Here is a 24,818-nt window from a genome sequence, read left to right on the forward strand (position 1 = left end):
TTCAGGGCCCCGGCGTCTCCGCGTGGGGCGCACCGTCCTAGCCTCCCCTCCTGGCGTCCAGCGCCCCGCCCCGCCTCGCCTGGGAGAAGCCGCCGGGAGGCGCCGCGCTGGAGTGGGCGGTTATAGGCTTTGAGCTGAGCCGTTTCCGGGAGGCGGAGCTCAGACCCCATTTCCTTTCTCCACATCCAGGTCGCGCGCGGTTTGTTGTGGCGGCTAGGCCCGCGTGATCTGGAGACCTCCGCGCTGGCCCCCAGGAGCCTCCTGCCCTGGCCCAGCGCGGCGGCTCTGCCGCGGCTGCAGAATGGGTGGCCCCCGGGGCGCGGGCTGGGTGGCGGCGGGCCTGCTCCTCGGCGCCGGCGCCTGCTACTGCATTTACAGACTGACCCGGGGTCGGCGGCGGGGCGACCGCGAGCTCGGGATGCGCCCTTCCAAGTCTGCAGGTGAGACCGCGGGGTGCCCGGCAGGTGGGCGGGGACTGGGCAGGGGGGCTTCCCGGGCTTGGGTGGTGGCTTGCGTGTCCTCGGGGTAAGATGAGGAGCCGAGCTAGAGGGAGAGGCAGTACTTGTGTGGGTGCATGGTGCTGCGCCGCCCCCGCCGCCCATTCTTTGTTCACTATCCTGATATGAAAACTTGTCCTGGCTTTCCTGCCTGAGCTTTGCGCCACAGTGGAGGATTAGGTTTCTTAAAAGCCTGTTGATGGCCTCTCACTTTAAAGCTTGTTCCGGGCCTTTGTGTAATTAAAGGGATTCTGCCGATTGTGGAAGGGCTGTTGAGGGGCCCGGAGCCATAAGTGAAGCTCTGCTTGCAAGTGTCCTGGAAGAAGGGACGTCAAAGGGGCAGTTGTGCGGGCGCTCGGCCCGGCCTCAGAGGGGAGGTACCTGGGAGTCACAGTGGTCCAAGACCTCCCAGCCTGGTGTGTGTTTTGGAAATGGGAACAGTTGTCTGCGCGAGACACACCCTCCCAGCGGACAAATGCCAGATTCGGTTTCTGTCCAAAAGTTGATCGGTACGGTAAAACCCTCCAGAGGCATGTTTCACATCATGGAAGCCGTTAGGGAAATAATTTAAAATAACATATCTGCCATCCAAGAAACTCCTGTCCACAATTGTAGAAGAGAACTAAACAGCGTCATTGTTGAGTAAGCACAAACTAGATTGTCTCAAGCATCACGGGCAATTTGCTAATGGGATAGCAAGAAGAATTCTAATTCCTTTAAGTGTAGCTGGACAGATAGAACCGATTTCGTATTACGTACGTGTTCTCAAGATAAAAACTAATTTGTCCTTAAGTAAGATGACTTGACAGTACCATTCACTACGTGTAGTTTATCCTAAATTTACTGGTAATTGGGGTGGTTGTTATCTAATTGCCTTTATCCAGAGGAAAAGTAAAAATGTCTTTATGATGTGGAACCAGGTGCCCAGGCTAAAAACTCACAGAGCTGGGGAGATTGGGGCTCTATCTTCCTGGAAGAGTAGGTTTCAAAGAGTAGGCTTTCTCCAAACAGTAGGCTCCAAAGCTTTTAAGAAAGACTTTCTTGGGCTGTAAAACTGGCCAAATGCTTATTTCGCTTTTAAAAAGATTTACATTTGTATCAAAGAAACAGGAAAAGGAGTTTAGTTTTGTTCTCAGACAGGGACTCAGTCTGTCACCCAGGCTCGGTGCAGTGGCGCAATCACAGCCTCCACCTCCCTGGGCTCCTCCCACCTCAGCCCCCTAAGTAACTAGGACTACAGGCGCACACCACCACACCTGGCTAATTTTTGTATTTTTTTAAAGAGACAGGTGTTCACCGTGTTGTTGCCCACGCTGGTTTGAACTTGGCTCAAGCAGTCCTCCTGCCTAAGCATCCCGAAGTGCTGTAATTACAGGATGGAGCCTCCTCACCTGGCCAACAAAGGATTTGTAATTACAAGTTTGCATGAGGGAATGCTTTAAGGAAAAGGGAGTGGAAGGGGAAGGTCTCTTTCACTTTTGGCACTAGGTATAATTCAGCTTTTTTTTTTTTTTTTTTTTTAAGATTTGTATTTACTCTTACTGTATTAGTCCATTTTCTGTTGCTTATAATAGAATACCTGAAACTGGGTAATTTATTAAGAAAGGAATTTATTTCTTAGAGTTATGGAAGCTGAAAAGTCCAAGATTGAGAGGCCGTAGCTGGTATGGACCTTCTTGTTGTGACATAGGGCATCCCAAGGCCAGAGGGGCAAGTGTGTTAACATGCTGACTCAGGTCTCTTGTTCTTATAAAGCCACCAGTCCTGCTCATTAATCCATGATTATGATTATTAATCCATAATTAATGGATTAATTCATTCATGAGGACAGACCCCTCATGATGCAATCACCTCTTAAAGGCCTTACCTCTCAATATTGCCACATTGGGAATTAAGTTTCAACATGAGTTTTGCAAGAGACATTCAAATCATAGCATTTACAAAGCCTAATTTGTTTTCTTTCCCATGTCAGAAATATTTTTGTATAAGTACATTGGGAAGGTGTCCTAGACTCAGATATCTTCTCAGTTTTACTGACTCAACCTGACGAATGTGGACAAAGTCTTTTAAACTTAAATTTACCAGTTCCCATAATCATCATTATCTTAGGTAAGGCAGCTTAAAAAATAATTTGCTCACAGTCCCTTCTTCCTGAAGCTACACCTTTATCACTGAAATGCTCATTTCGTCATCGATATGGTTTGGATTTGTGTCCCCACCCAAATCTTTTTTTTTTTTTGAGAAAGAGTCCCACTCTGTCACCCAGGCTGGAGTGCAGTGGTATGATCTCAGCTCACTGCAACCGCTGCCTCCCGGGTTCAAGCAATTCTCTTGCCTCAGCCTCCGGAGTAGCTGAGATTACAGGTACACACCACGTGCCTGGCTAATTTTTTTTGTATTTTTGGTAGAGACGCGTTTTCACCATGTTGGCAAAGTGATATGCCTGCCTTAGCCTCCCAAAGTGCTGGAATTACAGGCATCAGCCACCGTGCCCAGCTCAAAGCTTATCTTGAATTGTAATCCCATAATCCCTACATCGTGGGAGGGACCCAGTGGGAGGTAATTGAATCACAGGGGCAGTTCCCCCGCCCCATGCTGTTCTCATGATAGTGAGTTCTCAGGATATCTGATGGTTTTATGTGGGCCTTCCCCCTTTGCTCCGCACTCCTCTTTCCTGCTGCCTATGAAGAAGGAAGTGTTTGCTTCCCCTTGCACCATAATTGTAAGTTTCCTGAGGCCTCCCCACCCATGTGGAACAGTGAATCAATTAAACTTCTTTCCTTTATAAATTACCCAGTCTTGGGCAGTTCTTCATAGCAGCATGAGAATGGACTAATACAGTCATCACGCTTAGATTTCAGAAGATGATCTTTTGTTTGTTTTTGAGGCAGAGTCTCGCTCTGCCCAGGTTGGAGTGCAGTGGCAATCTTGTCTTTGTTTTAAACTCACACCTCTAATCCCTTTGGGAGGCTGAAGTGGAAGGATCACTTGAGCCCAGAGTTCAAAACCAGCCTGGACAACATAGTGAAACCCCTAATTTTTTTTTTTTTTTTTTTTGGAGACGGAGTCTCGCTCTGTGGCCCAGGCTGGAGTGCAGTGGCGCGATCTCGGCTCACTGCAAGCTCCGCCTCCCGGGTTCACGCCATTCTCCTGCCTCAGCCTCCTGAGTAGCTGGGACTACAGGCGCCCGCCACCGCGCCCGGCTAATTTTTTGTATTTTTAGTAGAGACGGGGTTTCACCGTGGTCTCAATCTCCTGACCTTGTGATCCGCCCGCCTCGGCCTCCTAAAGTGCTGGGATTACAGGCGTGAGCCACCGCGCCCGGCTGAAACCCCTAATTTAATACAAAAATTAGCCAGGCATGGTAGTGTGCACCTGAAATCCCAGCTGCTCAGGAGGCTGTTGTGGGAGAATCCCTTGAGCCCAGGAGGTCAAGGCTGCAGTGAACTGTGATTGTGCCACTGCTCTCCAGCTTGAGCAAAAGAGCAAGACTCTATCTTAAAAAATAAAATAGAATAAAGGCCGGGCGCGGTGGCTCAAGCCTGTAATCCCAGCACTTTGGGAGGCCGAGACAGGCGGATCACGAGGTCAGGAGATGGAGACCATCCTGGCTAACACGGTGAAACCCCTTCTCTACTAAAAAAGTACAAAAAACTAGCCTGGCGAGGTGGCGGGCGCCTGTAGTCCCAGCTACTTGGGAGCCTGAGGCAGGAGAATGGCGTAAACCCGGGAGGCGGAGCTTAAAGTGAGCTGAGATCCGGCCACTGCACTCCAGCCTGGGCGACAGAGCGAGACTCCTTTTCAAAAATATATATATAAATAAAATAAAATAAAAATAATTTTTGTACTAACATGGTTTGAGAGCATTGAAAAAGATGGAAACAGTCCCAATTCATCCAACAGTCTAATGCCAAAACTTGACAAAGATAGTATGAAAAAGTATAAATCTGTCTCAACTACGAATAAAGATATAAAATCTTAAAATATTAGCAAATCAAATCTATCAGGGGATTAAAGTAATAATATACCAAGGCCAAATGGACATGGAAGGAGGAGTCATATTAGAAAAAGGAAAAGCCACATGATGACCTCATAGTAAAAAGGCATTAAAATATTATTTCTTTCCATAGCCGAAGACTCTGAACAAAAAAAAGAAAAAAAATTGTATCATTTCCGATAAAAACTTGCAGCAAGTTAGGAATAAATAGAAAGAAATGTTCTTAAGTTAATGAAGTGCATCCATCAAAACCCGAAAGCAAATATTATATTTAATAGACACACTGTTATCCTTATTAAAGACATCCTTATTAAACTCAAGACAACAGTGTCTGCTATCACAGCTATTATTCAACCTTCTGGAGTCATAACTTGATAAGAAAAAAGCAACATGTGTAAACATTAGAAAGGAGGCAGAATTATAATTGTAGGAGGCATAATGATTTACTTGGAAAAATCCAAGAGAATTAACTAACTACTAGAAGCAATGAGTTTATAGAATATCTTGAGTACAAGTCAATATACCCAGACCAATAACTTCTTGTATACATGCAGTAACAACTTAAAACTTTAGTTGAAAAGATTTTAACAGAATGAGACCCTGTTTCAAAAAATATATATCATTCATGATAGCTGTAAACACTTTAAAAATTAGGAATTCACTTTAAAAAGTAGGAGTTCTGTAGTGAGAAGATAATTTTACTGAAGGGCCTAAGACTACATAAACAGACATATTGTGTTCACAGTTGGAAAGATTCTGAACCATGACAGTTATCTTGAAATTTGTCTTGCTGTGTTATAATGTGGTAGTTACTTTTCATTCCCTTTGAGAATTGTAATTTCTCCTTGATTTACTGGAGGAGACAACGAACCACTGAGCCTTTCTTTCACAATCTTGTTGGCACAAAGCTAGATGGGAAGTAGAACACATGGTGTTTGACTGCCTCACCTGTGTAATAGTAGTCCAAAAACTCACCAGTAGAAGAGCTGAGTATTTGATGATCGCCCTCCTGTAAAATGTATTTGGAGTTTTAAGTTTTACATTTCTTTACTAAAAAGTAATACATGGTTTTTGTTTTGTTTTATTTTTTTGTTTTGAGATGGAGTCTTCCTCTGTCGCCCAGGCTGGAGTACAGTGGTGCGATCTCGTCTCACTGCAACCTCTGCCTCCCAGGTTCAAGCAATGCTCCTGCCTCAGCCACCTGAGTAGCTGGGACAGCAGGCATGTGCCACCACTCCTGGCTAATTTTGTACTTTTAGTAGAGATGGGGCTTCACCATGTTGGCCAGGCTGGTCTCGAACTCCTGGCTTCAGGTTATCTGCCTGCCTTGGCCTCCCAAAATGCTGGGATTACAGGTGTAAGCCACCGTGCCAGGCCAATATATGGTTTTTATTAGAAATTCAAACAGAATTTACAAAGTTAAAATATAGGCTCATTATTAGTATTATTATTATCATTATTATTCTATATTTTTTGAGATGGAGTCTTGCTCTGTGGCCCAGGCTGGAGTACAGTGACGCGATCTCGGCTCACTGCAACCTCTGCCACCTGGGTTCAAGCAATTCTCCTACCTCAGTCTCCCGAGTAGCTGAGATTACAGGCACGTGCCACCATGTCTGGCTAATTTTTGTATTTTTAGTAGAGACAGGGTTTCAGCATCTTGGCCAGGCTGGTCTTGAACTCCTGATCTCGTGATTCACCCATCTCAGACTCCCAAAGTGCTGGGATTACAGGCGTGAGCCACTGCACCTGGCTAGGCTCATTTTTTTTAATATACTAGGAGGAATAATGGTTGGGGGGAATAAGTAATGTAGGAGTAAAAAGATCTGGATTCTAAAGCCACTTTTGCTATTAATCGGCTCTGTGTCCCATTAATGAAAATAATAAATATACTAGGCCCTTTAAATATTCTAGGTACAAAAGTGCTTTGAGGTAGGCACTATTAACTCCTATTTAGCAGATGAGTAAACTGAAGCTAAGAGAGCCTAAGTCTCTTACCTGGTGAGTAGCTTATTTGGGAATTTGAACTAAACAACCTGGCTCCACAGCCTTGCCTTACTTTTAACTACCACACTGTGCCTCTTCCCACCAAGTGAAAATTCTATGATATAACACCATGAAATTTTACTTTCAGTGATTTAATCCCTAGAGAAATTTTAAATGGCTATTTATAAAGAATTATACATCTACAAGCTTTTTCCTTTTTTTTTCTTTCTTTTTTTTAAAAACAAAAACAAAAACAAAAAACAACAGGGTTTCACTTCTGTCACGCAAGCTGGAGTGCAGTGGTGCAATCTCGGCTTACTGCAACCTTCGCCTCCCAGGCTCAAGCAGTTTTCCTGCCTTGGCCTCCCAAGTACCTGGGATTACAAGGCATCCTCCACCATGCCTGGCTAATTTTTTTCTATTTTTAGTGGAGATGGGGTTTCACCATCTCTGAGGCCAGGCTGGTCTCAAACTCCTAAGTTCGAGTGATCCGCCCGCCTGAGCCTCCCAACGTGCTGGGATCACAGGCATGAGCCACCGCACCCAGTCTGTAAGCTTTTTAAAAATGACTTTATGAGATAACATGTAACAAATTAATATGATTTTGAAATATCTCAAATATGGATGAGTTAAATTTATCACACTTCTGCCATGCATGTGCACGTGTATGTATGTGTGTGTATATGAAATCATACAACTTCAGGGCTATGTAGGAAACTCTGGAGCCAGTTACAGTATTAAGCAAACCCTTTTATTTACAGATGAGAAAACTGAGACCCCAAAAAATAGTAAGTGACTTACTTGTAACTTTGATTTTTCATTTCTCTGGTTTCTGCTTCTAGCTACTGCTGTGATTTTAGGCAGATCCTTGAACAATCCTGGCTTCAGTTTCTTCCTGTGTAAAATGAGAGGTTTGAATGAACCCCAAATTCTTTCCATTCTGAAAAGCTGTGTTTTTATCATTCTTTCCTTTATCTTTTCAAGTATTCTTGGGGCGAAACCCTGTTTTATAAGGTGTTAATGAGGCCGACAGTGGATTCAAAAGTAAAAGGTCTCAATTAAGACTTGGTAGTGAGAATATTCTGGCTTCGTAGCTGTGACATTTTCTTAACATTTCTTATTTGACTTCCTCAGGGCATCACATATTATATATCACATATCACATATTGTTTCCCATACATAATCTATACTTGTCCCTTTATTTTGTTTATTTATTTTTTGCATGTGATTCTTCTTTAAGCAATATACTTAGTTATTTTATGTTACATGTTTATTGGAATAATACATGTTTATTGGAAAAAAAAAACAGTACTGTTGAGTACAGGGTAGAAAATAAAAGTCCTTCATAATCCCACTACCCAAAGATAACCACTTTTAACATTTTTATTTACTTTTTTTTTTTTTTTTAAATAGAGACAGGGTCTCATTATGTTGTACAGACTGGTCTCGAACCACTGGCCTCAAGTGATTCTCCTGCCTCCCAAAGTGCTGGGATACAGAGAGGAGCTACTATGCCCAGCCTAACAATTTCGTATGTTTTTTCTTAAAGAAAAAAACACAGATTTGAGATCATGTAGCACCTATTGTTGTGTAACCTCCTCCTCACCCTACCCTTTCCCCTCCCCCCAACCACCCCAGTAAGAGTGTTATAAAATGGTTTCTGTTATTTCTGTGGTGATTTCTGTAAAGAGGACTTTTTTTAAGGTACAGCCATAAGTTCTGAACATCATTGAGCAGATCCAGCATTTGGCTATCCTAGCTCTTCCTCAAAATGTCAGCTTTTCTTTTGTCATCACCACCAGCAGGACTATTCTAGTATCCTAGTCAACATGCCTTGTTGTATAAATCAAACAAAAATGCCACACTAGCAAAAAGATTGGTTTACTCCCATAGCTTTCCTTCTATCTGATGTGCTCAGAAAAGATCTCCTTAACGCAAATCATATTTCCTAATTAATCTGTTTAGAGGGAAGTGTTCCATTGGATGGGTGTACCTGGTTTTTAAAAGGAGAAACAGAAAATGTTATCAGCATTTGAGGTATATAGTGTTTGCATGAAGTGTCTTACTAACAGCCATATGCCAAGTGACCATTGGCTAATTTCTTGGTATCTATAAGCCTACATTTCCCAGCTGTAAATTGAGAGTAGTACAGTATCTTCTTCCTAAGGATGTAAAGTGCTTGATACTGTGCCTGCCATACAAGTAGGTATTCGATATTGTTTTTAAAATTTAAAAAAACAGACTGGGCACAGTGGCTCATACTGTTATCCCACCACTTTGGGAGGCCAAGGCAGGAGGACTGCTTGAGGTTAGAAGTTTGAGACCAGCCTGGGCAACATAGTGAGACCCCATCTGTACAAAAAATTTTAGACATTAACCAGACGTGGTGCATGTGCTAGGACCACAGGTCCTACCTACTTGGGAAGCTGAGGCGGGAAGACCACTTGAGCCCAGGAGATCAAGGTTGTAGTGAGCCATGATCGTGCCACCGCACTCCAGCCTGGGTGACAGAGTGAGAGCCTGTCTCAAAAATAATCTCGGGGCCGGGCACGGTGGCTCAAGCCTGTAATCCCAGCACTTTGGGAGGCCGAGACGGGTGGATCACGAGGTCAGGAGATCAAGACCATCCTGGCTAACACAGTGAAACCCCATCTCTACTAAAAAATACAAAAAACTAGCCGGGCGAGGTGGCGGGCGCCTGTAGTCCCAGCTACTTGGGAGGCTGAGGCAGGAGAATGGCGTAAACCCGGGAGGCGGAGCTTGCAGTGAGCTGAGATCCGGCCACTGCACTCCAGCCTGGGTGACAGAGCGGGACTCTGTCTCAAAAAAAAAAAAAAAAAATCTCATACTGATTTTAGATTAACTTCAAATAACTTTCTTCTTATGCAGAAGACTTAACTGATGGTTCATATGATGATGTTCTAAATGCTGCACAACTTCAGAAACTCCTTTACCTGCTGGAGTCGACTGAGGATCCTGTAATTATTGAAAGAGCTTTGATTACTTTGGGTAACAATGCAGCCTTTTCAGTTAACCAAGTAAGTACCTCAACTCAGCAAGCAGGCTCTTTCCATTCTTACACACTAGCAGTAATTGTGACCCTGAATAAATTACTTAACCTCTCAGAGCTTCAATTTTCTCATCTGTGCAATGTGGCTACTTATACTTAAAACATAATGTTTACTTCTGAAAAACACAGCCTAATAGTAATATGATTATTAATGTGATTGTAGATCCCTATGAAGTTGGTCACTGGCATCACATTCGTAAGTATATCTAATGAACGTTTAGCATTTCATGGCCTTCTAAATTATTTAAAATTCAGCAGTGCTTCAGTAAAACAATAAATGCATCTAACATTTAAGTACATACTTTAAATTGTACATAGGTCTGAGTATGATTCCGATGCAGGTGGTCCCTGGACCACACTCTGATAACCACTAATCAATGTAAATGGCTCCTGCAAATGGAGACTTAAAACTAAGACTAAAGAGCTTAATTTGAACATGTCCTTCTTCCTACTCTTTCTGACAACCGTCCAGCATGAGAAAATAGTTAAAAAAAAATTGTAATTGTTTTCAGCTAATGCCCTTTGTTAACATTGTCATAAGTACAAAATTATTTTGAATTTATTGTATTTTTAGCCCAGCTTTCTCCAGAATGGCAAGGTTTACTGTAAAGCTCTATAGATGTATAGAGAGATAGAGAATCTTTGTGTATTACCTACTCTTTCAGTTATAAATGACAGAATTCACCTTAAATTATTTTAAGCTTTAAAGGGAAAATATTGAGCTCAGCTAACTTAGACAGCAAAGAATAGCAGATTTCAGACACAACTGAGTCCAGTTCAAGGTCGCAGAAAGAGTTACCAGAGTTTTCTCTTTCTCTACCTCTTGGCTTTGCTTATGGCCACTCAATTTTATGTATTGGTCTTTATCTTTCTGGCCACAAAGTGGTTTTCTTCACAAGGGTTGAAAGAAAGCCACTAGCCTCTCTAAGCCTTCATCTCTGTAGCTCGTGATCCAAAAGGTACAGTTGTTCTTCTAGGATCCAGTGCTCTTTGGATCAGTCTCTGGGGCAATCTCTGGATCAATCAAGGGACCATCGCCCATGTTTAGGAAACCTGGTTCACATGAGCAGCCTACAGCTAAGTAGCAGGGATGGCTGTGAATACAAGTGAACAACAATCCCAGGAGGGATTGTGTGGAACAGAGGAGATGCCACCATCTGCCCCCGTGGAAAGAGGGCCACTAGACAAGCAAAAACAATAGCTAGTGATTAATGTGTTAGCCTACCTTTAAAGGAGTATTTCTGATGGCATAATTTTGTATTCCTCTAAAATAAGTTGCAGTCAGAGTAGGCCAGTACCCACTGGAGAAGAAGTACTTTCTTGAGGAGCGGGGGTCAGTGCCCTCACCATCAATTGTAGTACCTTAATCTGCTTTAACAGTACAGTTAAAAAAAAAAAAAAAAAAAAAAAACTTTTCTAGTAACTGCAAGTCCTTTAAAAGAACTTGAAATTGTAAAGGGAAAGTTTATTTCTCTTTTAATGCTAAGATCACCCTTAACGGTAAAATGGAGTATTGAGCTATTTGTAAAAAGTAGATAGATGATGGCAATCTTTTTCTTTTTTCCTGCTAGAATAGCATGTCTTGACTTGACAAGAATCATTTTTAGCATGTTTTTCTTACAAGAATTAAAGCAGTTTATTTCTTTCAATGTTTAGGCAAAGGTACATGGTAACATATTATTGCAACTACCTATAAGAACTCCCAGATTATTTTTCCTCTGAATATTTGGGTGCCATTTCTCTTCTTTTTTTTTTTTCTTTTTTTTTTGTGGCAGTGTCTCACTCTGTTGCCTGGGCTAGATTGCAGTGGCGCAGTCTTGGCTCACTGTAACCTCCTCCCAGGTTCAAACGATTCTCCTGCCTTAACCACCCCAGTAGTGGGATTACAGGCACCAGCCACCACGCCTGGCTAATTTTTGTATCTCTAGTGGAGATGGGATTTCACCATGTTGGCCAGGCTGGTGTCGACCTCCTGACCTCAAGTGATCCGCTCACCTCGGCCTCCCAGAGTGCTGGGATTACAGGTGTAAGCCACCGCGCCTGGCCCTGGGTACCATTTTTCAAACTGTGTGGAATCTGATTCTGCAAGATATCAGTGTGTTCCCACCATTTCCACTGCTGAAAAATGACCCTCTTTTTGTGTATAGTTCATAGACATACTATCATCAACACACACCTCTTCAAGATTCCCAATGCACATGAACATATTAAAGAAACATGCTTACTCTTGTTATACTTAGATTTTCCTAAACTTATATAACCATGGGAAACCCCCCCCCCTTATTTTTATGGAACATCTCTTAACATTTTGAGGGATTAGTGTTTCAAATAATACATGTTAGCAAAACACTACTGTAGTATTCTAAATTAAAACACTTACTTTAGTATTCTAAATAGTAACACTTTTCCAGTTTTGCCTATAATGGAGAAGTCATATAACTCATCTCAAAGAAAAATAATTTTATTTGTAAGTTGCTTCAAGATCGCTATAGTACCTCTGTAAATTTTTATTGTATTTCTCAACACTGTAGTTTAAGTAATTCTATATCTTAATTTTGTTTTCAATGGATTTTCTTTACCTATAAAAGTATAGGTAGTGAGATTTTTTAAAAATCTGAATTAAATATTTGTATATGGGAAAGATATTTCCAAAAAGCCATTAATTTTTAATTGTATTTGTGGATGCAAAGAATTCAGTGAACGGAGATGCGTACTGAAGTCCCAGTCCTGTTTTGTTTTGATTTTTTTCCCCTCATAGGCTATTATTCGTGAATTGGGTGGTATTCCAATTGTTGGAAACAAAATCAACCATTCCAACCAGAGTATTAAAGAGAAAGCTTTAAATGCACTAAATAACCTGAGTGTGAATGTTGAAAATCAAATCAAGATAAAGGTAAGTTGACTGAAAATCCCAAATATATAAGGTTTTCTATAAATAAAAGAAAAAATAACAAAAAGATGAGTAATGAAACTTCAGTAGACTATCCTTTGTAATTTTACAGCCAAGGATTACCTTTAGAGGAATGGAGAATAAGACAAAAGAGGGAGGGACCTGAACTGGCCAATAAGAGGTACAATAAAACTTTTGTTTCAGTAAAATAATGCTTGTTTATTCTACAGGTTATCCTCTACTTTACATCAGGAACAGGCACTGGTGACAGTAATAGCCTTAAAGCTATAGGCACCAACCAAATAGTGAATGTAGTTGGCTGAAAGTTGGGACAAGACTTTGTGCCAACTAGAACTAGAACTAGTATTACAAGACATTCATTCAGAGAGCATATGCAGTGCTACATATTCATAAATATGGTTGTTAATGCATATAGTTTGGCTAGTTTTGCCTTTGAAATTAAGTGTACTATATGAGTGTATTGGAAAACGTTAAGTCACTATATGCTTTAGCTCTTTCAGTGGATGAGGCAAATGTGCAAATAGATTAAACTGACTTTTACAGAATAACTGTTCCTTTATGTCATTGTATGGGGAGAAATCCTTCATTTTAGGATTCACATGCTAACCTGTGTTACTGACATTGCTTTAATGCTTTTTTCAAAAATGTTATTTATAAGGCAGTTAACCTGTTAAAAAAAATAGTTAATTTGGTAAATGCTAACAGTTAAAACACTTCAGCCATGGCATATATAGCCAGAACCCAGTGATACCCCTCAGTCATAGAAAAGAGCAGTTTTCTGTTCATTACTGAAACAGGACTCCCACGTTCAAACCAGAAATTGTCATTCAACAGAACAAATCAGGTCAAGACAATCACAAAACAAGAGACAGGAGGATGTGCTCATATGAAGAAAAAAACAACAAATAACCAAACTTTATTTCCTTGGACATAATATTGATGGCAAGATTTGTAAGAGTTAATCTCTGTATTTAGTTTAGATAAAAACTTCCAGCCCAGAACACTGTTAGGCAGTAACTGTTAGGAGCTATGCAGAAGTGATGAGAGGCAAGTACTATATAGACTAGAAAATTTAATTTTCTACAGAATTACAGATTACTATGCTATGAAGCAAAAGCAGACCATTCTTAATGTGTCAAATTGGTAAGCTTATTAATTTCAATAAAAATATATGACCCCCATCACACACAGGTAACTCTAAATCTACTTTGAAAATCTGATCAGTCAAGAAGTATTACCAGTTTGGAGACTATGTACCAAGTGTCATACGAAAGATAAGGTTGCTGTCCTCACAGAATATATGGTGTCATTGACAATCAATTAGAATATCCAATGAAGTGGATATTCTAATATTTGGGAAAATATTGGAAAACTAGCAAAGTGCCCTGGAAATTATATATTCTTGCCCTTCCACAAGACTTAAAGATCCAGATGAGATTAGTTTGGAATAGGGGTTTTTTTTTAGTCCAGAAAATCTTTAGAGTCCAATACAGTTATGGCTAATCAGATACAAAAGAACCTTTATAAAGCTAAGTAGGATTGGACGTCCTTGGAAACTGAGAACCTTATTTTGAATTATTATGTTTTAATCAAAGGTATAGAATTAATCAAGTATCAGTTAAGAATTTCTGGAATGCACCCCAATGCCAAAAAACCACTAGCGTGCTCTTTTGTACTATGAAGATTTCTTGATTTGAAATAGAAGGTAAAAAATATATTGCCAGCCATAAAATAAATTTTATTGTACTTCCTCAGTTCTCCAAAGGAAAATCTTACTTTTTTCACATAAGAAACTCACTGGATCAAATGAATGTTAATTAAACAAAAGATTGTGTAAGTAAAACTGGGCAAAAGACAACCTCTGAAATCCATGAAAGAATTAATCATCAAAAGAGAAGAATCATTTTTACAGTAGCCCCGTTGCCGTAAGAGAGATTTTTGTGAGCCTGGGCGGCCTCTCCAACATATAGTGAGAACCTATTACAAGTTTCAGCCAACCAATTTCCATTCCAGCTTGATAGGCTGCTGCAAATTGCTGAGATTCCTCCTTGGTTGGGGAAAAATAGAGTAACGACAATTTTACTAGACTTTTTTGCCATAGTGTCCCATGGGTTTATTTCAATAGCACCACTGTTGCCAACACCTATTACTCATCTTCCATATGACAAACAATTCACAGCTTTACTAAGATTTATATTAGCTATTATTTCAATAATCACATCAGTTCCTTTCTTACCACACATTTCTTAATTTTGTCAACATAATTAACTTCTTCGTAATTAAACACTTTGTGGGCTCCATTTTGCAAAAGCATTTTGTCCCTCTCGATACCAACTGGGCCCCAAACCTTTAAGGCATAAACTCTAACCATTTGGCATGTTGCTACTCCAGCAACTCCACTAGCCCCATGAACCAGAACCCAGTCTCCAGATTTCATACAGACACTGTGAATCAGAGCTCTATATGCAGTAACATATGGGATACCAATGGCAGCATTTTGTTTAAAAGTCCAGTTTTTCAGGCAGTTTGTAAACAGTGTGATCTGCTACAGGAGCATACTCCACATGGCTCCGAGAGATTGTGCCGGTAGTGAAAACTGTCACTTTTCTTGAAAGTAGATGCATTCCCTCCAACAGCTTCCATTACCCCAGTTGCATCTGAGCCAGCAGTATAGAATAAGGTGGTTTTCTATTATAAATGCCATAATAAATGTATGTCTCCACAGGGTTGACACCACATGCATGAACCTTGATTACACCTAATGGTCTTTTGGAATTGGTACTGCAACATCTGACTGAGTTTCAGGACTTCTGGTCTACCAAATTCAAACACTCTAACAGCTCTCATCAGCTTCTGTTCAGTTGCCGTGGTCATCTAGATAAAAGCTCTAGAGTGGGAATCAAAATCTGCAAGGGCTTCTTCATATGCCACTGAAGGAGGGTGGCCAGGCTGCTTCTAACTTTTGCAGCCAGCAAGACTTTTGGAGTTGGGGTTCAGTTTAATCTAAGGGTGCTAAAGGAACCAGGTCAGGGTCAGATAATGTCAGCAGAAAAATGCAATATTAGGAAATTATGTTATTTCAATTCAATATTTATCAAACTCCTGCTTTGTGGTGCAAATGAGCATGACGCAACTCTTGTTCTAAGAAAGGTGGAAGGAAGGATAAGGCAAGTTCTTAAATAATTGTAAGTCAAGGCAGAACATAATGAAGTCCTTTAAGGAAAAATGTAAGTAAAACATTATTGAGTACATAGAAAGGAGAGATTTGATCCAAAAGTTTCTGTAAGAGGTGGAGTCTGACCTGGCTCTTGAGAATGTTACTCTACAGGTAGAATTGGGGAAGGAGAGAATTCCAAGAGAACAGAACAAGATGAGGTGGACACAGCTACAGGAATAACTAAGCTGTCCCTTTGGTAAACTTGTTATTAGAATTGAAATGGTCAGAAGATTCAGATATAATAAGGTTGTAAACAGTCCACACATTTTAGGAAATGCTTTGAAAGACATCAGCTTCTTACAGAAATATATGATTTATAAAGAGCTAAATAAATGCCCTGTTTTTAAAGGATGGATGTATAATTAAATTGTAACCCAAGAGAACCAGTTGACTTTCACATGTAAATGACAGCCAGGTGTGGTGGCTCACACCTGTAATCCCAACACTTTGGGAGCCAAAACAGGAGATTGCTGGAGGCCAGGAGTTCAAGACCAGTCTGGGCAACATAGACCCCATTTATTTGTTTTGGGAGTCTCGCTCATGTTGCCCATGCTGGAGTGCAGTGGTGCAGCCTCAGCTCACTACAACCCCTGCTTCCTGGGTTCAAGCAACATGCCTCAGCCTTCTGAGTAGCTGGGATTACAGGTGCCCACCACCATGCCTGTAATTTTTTGTATTTTTAATAGATACGGGGTTTCACCATGTTGGCCAGGCTAGGTGAGACCCTATTTCTAAAAAAAAAAAAAAAAATTTATTATCTGGGCATAGTGGCATGCACCTGTAGTCCCAGCTACTCAGGAGACTGAGACAGGGGAATTTGAGGCTGCAGTGAGCTGTTATCATGCCACTGCACTTCAGCCTGGGTGACAGAGTGAGATCCTGTCTCTAAAAATAAATGTAATTTAGATCTTGAAACCAGATTAAAAGTTTAATCTCTCTTTGCTTTACTGCCATTTAGTTTCTATGGTAACATGGATACATTTGGGGTTTTTAAAAAATTAATAATTGTTTATGGGACAATTGGTAACTTCTTACCACTTCAAATTAGGAAATTTTCTTAGCAGTTAGAACTTTTGGTGGAGTTCAGATTTGCTTACGTGAATAGCAGTTATCTGTAAAACATCATTTTTCTAAGCTAGAAATCTCATGGCCAGGCTAGACATGGTGGTGCACACCTGTAATCCCAGCACTTTGGGAGGCTGAGGCAGGCGGATTGCTTGAGCTCAACAGTTTGAGACCAGCCTGGGCAACATGGTGAAACCCTGTATCTACAAAGAATACAAAAATTAGCTGGACATGGTGGCTCACGCCTGTAGTCCCAGCTACTCTGGAGACTGAGGCAGGAGGATCACTTGAGCCTGGGAGGTCAAGGCTGTAGTGAGCAGAGTTTGTGCCACTCTAGCCTGTGCGGCAGTGAGACCCTGTCCCCCCGAAAAAAAGAAAGCTCATGGCCAGACACAGAAAATAGAGTTTCAGAAAAGTTTCCATCACACTGAGTTTAGTTCTGTGATATATGATACAGAGTACTACAGCATTGCATTACTTTTTACCAGTGATAGTTAACAATATTATGAAGGGGTGAATTACATATATATATACACACACCTAGGTAAATAAGAACCTTAGGCCAAGTATAATTTTGTTCTGCTTACTTTTGATAGGATTAATTCTAGGGAAAGATTCTGTTTCACATTATCCTCCCATTCTTTACTTCAGAAATGATGTAGCTCTCTAGACACTACTGCTGAGGTACTTACCGTGACACAAAATGGCCTCTCATCTTCCCTGATCCTACTGTGCACAGACCAGTTGAAACAGAAAGGTGGACTAAGCTGGGAGGCCTCCAGCCAGGGAGAAGCCACTGCTGTTAAGAGCATGATCTCTGGGCTTGGCTATTGCATCCCCACCTGCTGTCTGACATTGCGCAGGGGACTCGAGCTCCTCAAAGACTTAAAAGTCCTTGTCTGCAAGAAAGCTGTAATGGTGTAACACCCACCTCATTAGAGTTGTCTTCAGGATTAAGTGAGGAGTATTTGTAAGATGCTAAGCACTGTGCCTGGAATTACCAAAGGAAGCTTTTAAAAAGTCAACAACATTTGAGGGTCAGATGGAAATGTCATATTTTTTGAGGAGTCAGTTCCATCCTGAGCAGTAGCCTTACTCCACTGTGCAGAAAAGTGACTGTTCAGTAGAAAAATTTTGGAGATTCTAAGATGCTCATATTCCTCCCCTGCTTTCAGATATACATCAATCAAGTCTGTGAGGATGTCTTCTCTGGTCCTCTGAACTCTGCTGTGCAGCTGGCCGGACTGAGATTGTTGACAAACATGACTGTTACCAATGACCACCAGCACATGCTTCACAATTACATTACAGACCTGTTCCAGGTATTACTTACTGGAAATGGAAACACGAAGGTATGAAGAGCTGTTGTGTCAAGCTTATTAACATTGAAATCGTATTTGCAGGCCACCTATCTTAAGTTAATGTGCCTCAAAGAAGAGGAAGATTTATTAAAAACTCACATGGGCCCAAGAAAGTATATTTAGTCCCAAATACTCCATTGCAAAATTAACTTGTGAAGATCATCTGTTGTTTCACTTATCAGCAGATTCATGTTCATTTGGTTTTCTCAGAAGCTAGCTTTCCCCCCACCAAATATAGGAACATTGTGATTAAAAGGAGTCTTTGAATAATAATAGTGGTTAGTTGAATATTTTACTTACCTTGGGGTTAACAAATCATTTTTTTGATTCAGTTATTTGTTGAAAAATATTTCTAAAACAACTTTTAAGTTGTAGTAAATGAAGTGAATTGAATGAATGAAAGATGTCTCAGTGCTTCACTCTGTCCAGTTAGGTTGATATAAGAGGCAACAGATATTGAGCTGAATTAATTAGGACCTTAGGAGATGCCCTATAAAAAGGTTCTTGAGTAAATCTCTCATATTAGCGTGCATTCTTATCAATTGCCATTTTTCAAGAAAAAGTAGCATAAAAATAGATTGTAGGCTAATTAAAAGTTCTGATAAGTTGGGTTGATTGTTCATCAAGGCTTTTTACCATGTTGCTCTGTGTTCTCTGGAACAGTTGAGAGACAAATGCATAAGCATTTTAGAAAGACCAAATGTGAAGCCATACTCCAAATATTCAACATCACTGCAGTTATTTTTGAGGTTATCAAGATGTGACTACAGCAGAGTTTTACTGTAGTCTTGCTTTTATGTTTCCAAGGTGTTTGTACGTGGACTTTTCTCTTTTCCAATAGCCAAACTTGTTTGGATCTGGTCCAAGATGTACCAAAGGTATTGAAAATTAAATGTAAGAGTCTTACAGCAATATTGCACCATTCCCGGGCAGTTTCCAACATGCATCAACATCTCTGTCTCCAGTGGAGCAAGATAACTTACAGCCCCTGAACCCCTGTGGAAACTCCTTCCCTTTTTACTCTTATGTTGTTGCCTCTGTAGGAGAAATCTCTCCTCTGCCTGACTCTGGAGGAACTCTGAGTTCAGAGTCAGGCTGAGTTCAGCCAGGCGAGTCTGGCCTTGGGGCTGTATATATCTGTCTCAGACATCGTCTGCATTTTCATGTATTTTTTGACTTTTTAAAAGATGACCCACACCACGATAGTATGTTCTATTTTTGTTTTGTTGTGTTGTGTTTTTCCATTACATTGCTAGTTCAGTATTTCTAGGATAGAAAATTTGCTTTCTTGGTCTGCCTTGGAACATAGCCACCAATTACAACATTGATTTTCCATAAAAATTGAGTTTAAAGTTCTAACTTGCAAATAAACTTTTGGATAGTCATCCATTTGTTAGTGGGAAAGTATGTCTGATTTAGGTATTTTCTTACTAAATAACCACTAAAATGAATTTTAAAATATCTTACTTTGCTTAAGTCAGGGATCTCACTGTACTATGATAACCTTTTGGGTACACCACTGATTGATAACCAAATGCAGATAGCGGAGGATTAACATAAATAAACTGTGTGCTTGTTACATCCGCAATGAAAACGAAACTAATGGTTTAAAATGTCCTAGTGTCACCACAAGATGGTGCATGTGATGAGGAAAAAAAAAAACATGTCAATATGGTTTCAAATCAAAATCCATATATTTGTTTAATCTGTAGTTGTACTCTGTGTGTGTATGTGTGTGTGTATATATATATATGTATATATATATTTCTCATATTTAACTCCTTTCTACAAAGAGTAGCAACATCAGATTTTAATACAGGGTACCAAATAGCTATTGCTGTTGCTATTCCCTGGTTGTATACCTGCCTTCATGACTATTAGTGGGTGTCAGATTTTGACTTCATCCAGGCTTATGTCATAAGTTCAGAACCATCCTATTTCATACCTCTTCTTCCTATTTTTCTAATTGAAACTTCATTGACATTGGAACCAGGTGTTTTGTTTTTTTTTTTTTCTAACACTTATTCCTAGTGTTGCTGACAGCGAGTCAGGCCAGATGAGATCTGATAGTGACCTCCACGGAGTGCACTAAAGAAGGGTCAAAAGTCTCCTTTACTCTTTCACTCCCAGAGACCTTAATTTATTAAGAGCATCTGTTTGAAAAAGACAATCTCTGCATATTCAAGAAATGTTACCAGTGGTCACTGCTGAGGATTGGAAGGGGCCAATAGCATGGTGGCTTTTGTTTTCACCTTGTTCTCTTTTACATTACTTAAAATTTTTGTTATGACCAAGTAGTAATTTTCTAAAAATAAAGAAATATTTGATAAAAACAGTAAAATTAAGCAAAGTATTATGTTATCCTCAAATAAATTAGTATCTACAACATGATCAAAGGAATTGTGAGTACACAGGATATACGCATAAAGATCAAAAAGAAAATACCAAAACTTTTCTCTTTTTTGACACAGAATCTCACTCTATTGCCCAGGCTAGATTGCAGTGGCATGATCTCTGCTCACTGCGGCCTTGAGCTCCCAGGCTCAAGCAATCCTCCTACCTCAGCCTCCCGAATAACTGGGACTTCAGTCACATGCTACCACGCCTGGCTGATTTTTGTATTTTTTGTAGAGAGGAGGTTTTGCCGTGTTGCCCACATTGCTCTTGAACTCCTGAGCTCAAGTTATCTGCCCACCTTGGCCTCCCAAAGTGCTGGGAATGCAAGCATGCACCACCACACCTGGCCAAAAATACCAAAACTTAACCGTGATCATTTCTAGTTATGTAAATATGGGTAAATTTTCTTTTTCTTTGTGCTTTTCTATTTTTTTTTAAAGTGCTATGGTAAACATCTATTGCCTTTGTAATAAAAAATTTTTGCAAAATAATATCCAGGTTCCTTCCCAGCTCTAGTGAAGAGCACATTTGTCACATTTCCCTGAGTTAGTACCCCTGCTCTATGCTCCTTGTTTTAGTTCCAGGTATCTTGTGGAAAGTATGGTTTCACATGGCCTTTGTTTTTAAAAAGAGGCGTTCTATTTGAGTCTTTTTATTACTGACTTTTCAGTTATAAGTGATAAGAATGCTGATATTTTAGCTAGTCAGCCATTAAATAACATTTATTTGCTTATTATTTATATCATTGCTGGGCATGGTGGCTCATGCCTATAATCCTAGTTACTTTGGGAGACCAAAGTGAGAGGATTCCTTGAGGCCAGAAGTTCAAGACCAGCCTCAGCAATATAGGGAGACCCCATCTCAATCAATCAACCCATCAATCAGTTTTTATCACTGTGCTTTTTTATATGATTGTAAAACACTTTCACATTAAAAGATAGCCTCAAAGATTCATAGTAGCTTACTAAAAGGGGCCATATTGTTATGTATTTAGTCTTGGTAACCAAACATTTCCAGAATTTTTATACTTTAAGTAGAAATGAGCTTTGAGAGGTTTTTTGTTGTTATTTTAAAGATTATATTTCTTTCTTTCTTTTTTGTGGGGGGTGAAGATGGGGTCTCAGGGTCTCACTATGTTGCCCAGGCTGGAGTGCAGTGGCTGTTCACAGGCACAATCATAGCTTGAATTTGAACATCCTTGAACTTGAACATCATTAAGGTGGGAAAGCTCAAGCGATCCTCCCACCTGAGCTTCCCAAGTACCTAGGACTACAGGCCGTGTCGACACCACCATGCCTGGCCATACTTCACTTAACAGTAATCATAATAAAGATCGTGTATTTAACAGATGTTAAGCTTACCATCTGTTCGGATGTGCATGTGAGTTGGGGGTAGATTGTGAAGACATTTGCAATATTCTGTCTCCCTAACATTATAATTGGGAAAAAATAGGTTTAAATAACACTGTGATAGAAAACCTCTATCTCTGATAGGTTCTCTAAGAGTAGTGCAGGACATTTGCAGTATACTCTGTATCTCCCTAACGGTGTAATTGGAAAAGTGAGGTTTAAATAACACTGCTCTGTGATAGGTTCTCTTAAGAGTGGTGCCAAGTGTTATAAGAGTTCACAGTGAGATGTTTAAAGTAGAATGAATAGAGAAGGTTTCCTGGAGTAAAGAGAATTTGAGCCAGGCCTGGAAGACATGGTGAGAGAAAGCATGCCTGAGAGAGAAAATTCATGCTTGCCACTCTGAGATAAGCCAGTATCATCTTCTTTCAGGTGCAAGTTTTGAAACTGCTTTTGAATTTGTCTGAAAATCCAGCCATGACAGAAGGACTTCTTCATGCCCAAGTAAATAGCTTATATGTTTATTTTGTAAATATATACATATATAAATTTGAGCAGACAGATCTGGAAAGATTTAACCTAAAATGTTAACAGGGATTCTTTCTGAGGAGCAGTATTAAAGAATTTTTTAAATTCGTTTTGTATATATGAATTTCCTAAATTTTTTGCAATGAGTCTATTTTACTTACTTTTGAAAAACATTTTTAAAAATTCACCCTAGCAACAATAAATTATAACTTTTTTCTCTACCCAATTTTGGGTACAATTGTGCCATTCCATCTTTTATACTGGACCTGTTTGTGTTTACATGTATCTTAGTATCCACTGAAACAGCAGTACTGAGTCCCCAGCATATGCTAGACTCTAGATGAGACACACCAGTGAGCACAGCATGACATGGTACATGTCCTCATGAAGCTTACAGTCGTGTGGAGAAACAAAAATATATAACAAGTGAACAAGGTAATTAAAAGCTGTGATAAGTGGTCTGAATGCTGGGATAGAATGGAGCTTAACTCCTGTAGAAAAGGAACCATCATATTCATCTGCTCATCCCTGTTCCCCACCCAGCTCTGCGCCCTCTAGTGTATGGGCACTAAATGTTTGATGAAATAATGAGTTCCCATGAAACCATATGACAGATCTTAAAAAAGAAAAATGGTTGTTTTTCCCAAATAACCACACTCTAAAATTACAAGGAAATTGTATTTTTCCAGCTAAAACACTCCCTTTTTTCCATTAGTATACAGCATGGGGATACATAAGGTTTTATACATCTAAGTTATGCAATTTTGGGTTAATTTTCTATGACAAAATTTTTAAAATGTGAGATATTCACATTTTAAATGTGAATTTTAAAATTTTTAAATGTTATTCAATGCAATTTTAAGATGTTAAAATATACGTGAAAAATGTTTTCATATATTATTAATACAAAATAATACTCATTGTTTCCTATTTCAGGTGGATTCATCATTCCTTTCCCTTTATGACAGCCACGTAGCAAAGGAGATTCTTCTTCGAGTACTTACACTATTTCAGAATATAAATAACTGCCTCAAAATAGAAGGCCATTTAGCTGTGCAGCCTACTTTCACTGAAGGTTCACTGTTTTTCCTGTTACATGGAGAAGAATGTGCCCAGAAAATAAAAGCTTTAGTTGACCACCATGATGCAGAGGTGAAGGAAAAGGTTTTAACAATAATACCGAAAATCTGATTGGTCATATTTTTCCAAAGAGTAATGCAGTCTGGATGTAAACGTATTTTCTATTTTCCTTGTAAGGGGATTCTTCCAGCTGCTGAATTTAAACAGTAAATATCGCATTTCATCATTAACACAGCTATAACTTGCCATGCTTCTAGATTTATTTTGGACTGTTTTGATACCAAGTGAGTATAAGAGCTTGTACTGAAACCGTTTCTTTCTTTTTATTTTGCTATTTGCAAATACTTGTTATTTTCCCTACATGAAGTGGCAGTAACCTTTTTCACATTTAAGCTACCCTTCTACTTTTTGAAGTGATTTGCAGTTACTCATCTGAGACAGCATCAGTATTTGACTAAATCGTTGCTTCAGAACTATCATAGCTTGTTCTTTTAGTAGCAATGAAATCCTAAGTTCTTGAGGCCACTCACCTGCCAACCTGACCATACTGCTTTCAAAAGTCTTTTCTCGTTAGTATAATCTATTTTGGTCACTTCTAGTCAGTGAAAAATGTAAACTTTTAGGAGAGAATGTTTCCTAGGACTCACCCACTCCCCTTCAATGTTCAATATGTAAAGAAAGTTATATATAAAATAGTGGGATCAATCACAATGTCCATCTTTAGACAGTTGGTTAAATAAATTTTCTGGTCTTGGAAAAGAATGATGGAAGCCAGGCACAGTGGCTCATGCCTGTAATCCCAGCACTTTGGGAGGCTGAGGCGGGCAGATCACCTGAGGTCAGGAGTTTGGGACTAGCCTGACCAATACGCAGAAACTCCATCTCTACTAAGAATACAAAATTAGCTGGGTATGGTGGCGCATGCCTGTTAATCCCAGCTACTTGGGAGGCTGAGGCAGGAGAATCACTTGAATCCAGGAGGCAGAGGTTGCAGTGAGCTGAGATCGCACCATTGCACTCCAGCCTGGGCAACAAGAGCAAAACAGTGTCTCAAAAAAAAAGAATGATGGAACTTTGAATGTGCTTAAGTGGAAAGCTATCTATGAAATATGGTGGTTTTTTTTAAAAAACACAAATTATAGAAGAATATGGGATCGTGTGTGTGTGTGTGTGTGTGTGTGTGTAAATGAAAAATGCTTATGTATTGACAAAACACTTCTAGAATGATACCCAAACTCTTGTAGTGGGAGTGGGGAATGCCTTCTACATACACACTGTTCTACTGTTTGAATTTTTTACTATGAGCCCAAATTATAAAATCTTTTTTTAATAAAGAGGAAAAAAATCACTCACAAGGTTA

General features: G+C 39.9%; 1 protein-coding gene and 1 pseudogene across 1 annotated transcript; one reads left to right on the forward strand and one right to left on the reverse strand.

The window, feature by feature from the left end:
- Window positions 1-177: 177 nt before the first annotated feature.
- On the forward strand, window positions 178-24,818 carry ARMC10 (armadillo repeat containing 10). Its single transcript, XM_001086049.5, has 6 exons — window positions 178-440; window positions 9,370-9,518; window positions 12,309-12,443; window positions 17,919-18,095; window positions 22,283-22,354; window positions 23,315-24,818. Exons 1-6 carry the CDS (start codon window positions 302-304, stop codon window positions 23,567-23,569), a joined length of 927 nt encoding a protein of 308 aa, XP_001086049.4. The 5' UTR covers window positions 178-301; the 3' UTR covers window positions 23,570-24,818.
- Window positions 14,208-15,335, reverse strand: LOC100430574 (quinone oxidoreductase pseudogene; annotated as a pseudogene).

This window comes from Macaca mulatta, chromosome 3 (assembly GCF_049350105.2).
Source record: "Macaca mulatta isolate MMU2019108-1 chromosome 3, T2T-MMU8v2.0, whole genome shotgun sequence".
NCBI lineage: Eukaryota > Metazoa > Chordata > Mammalia > Primates > Cercopithecidae > Macaca > Macaca mulatta.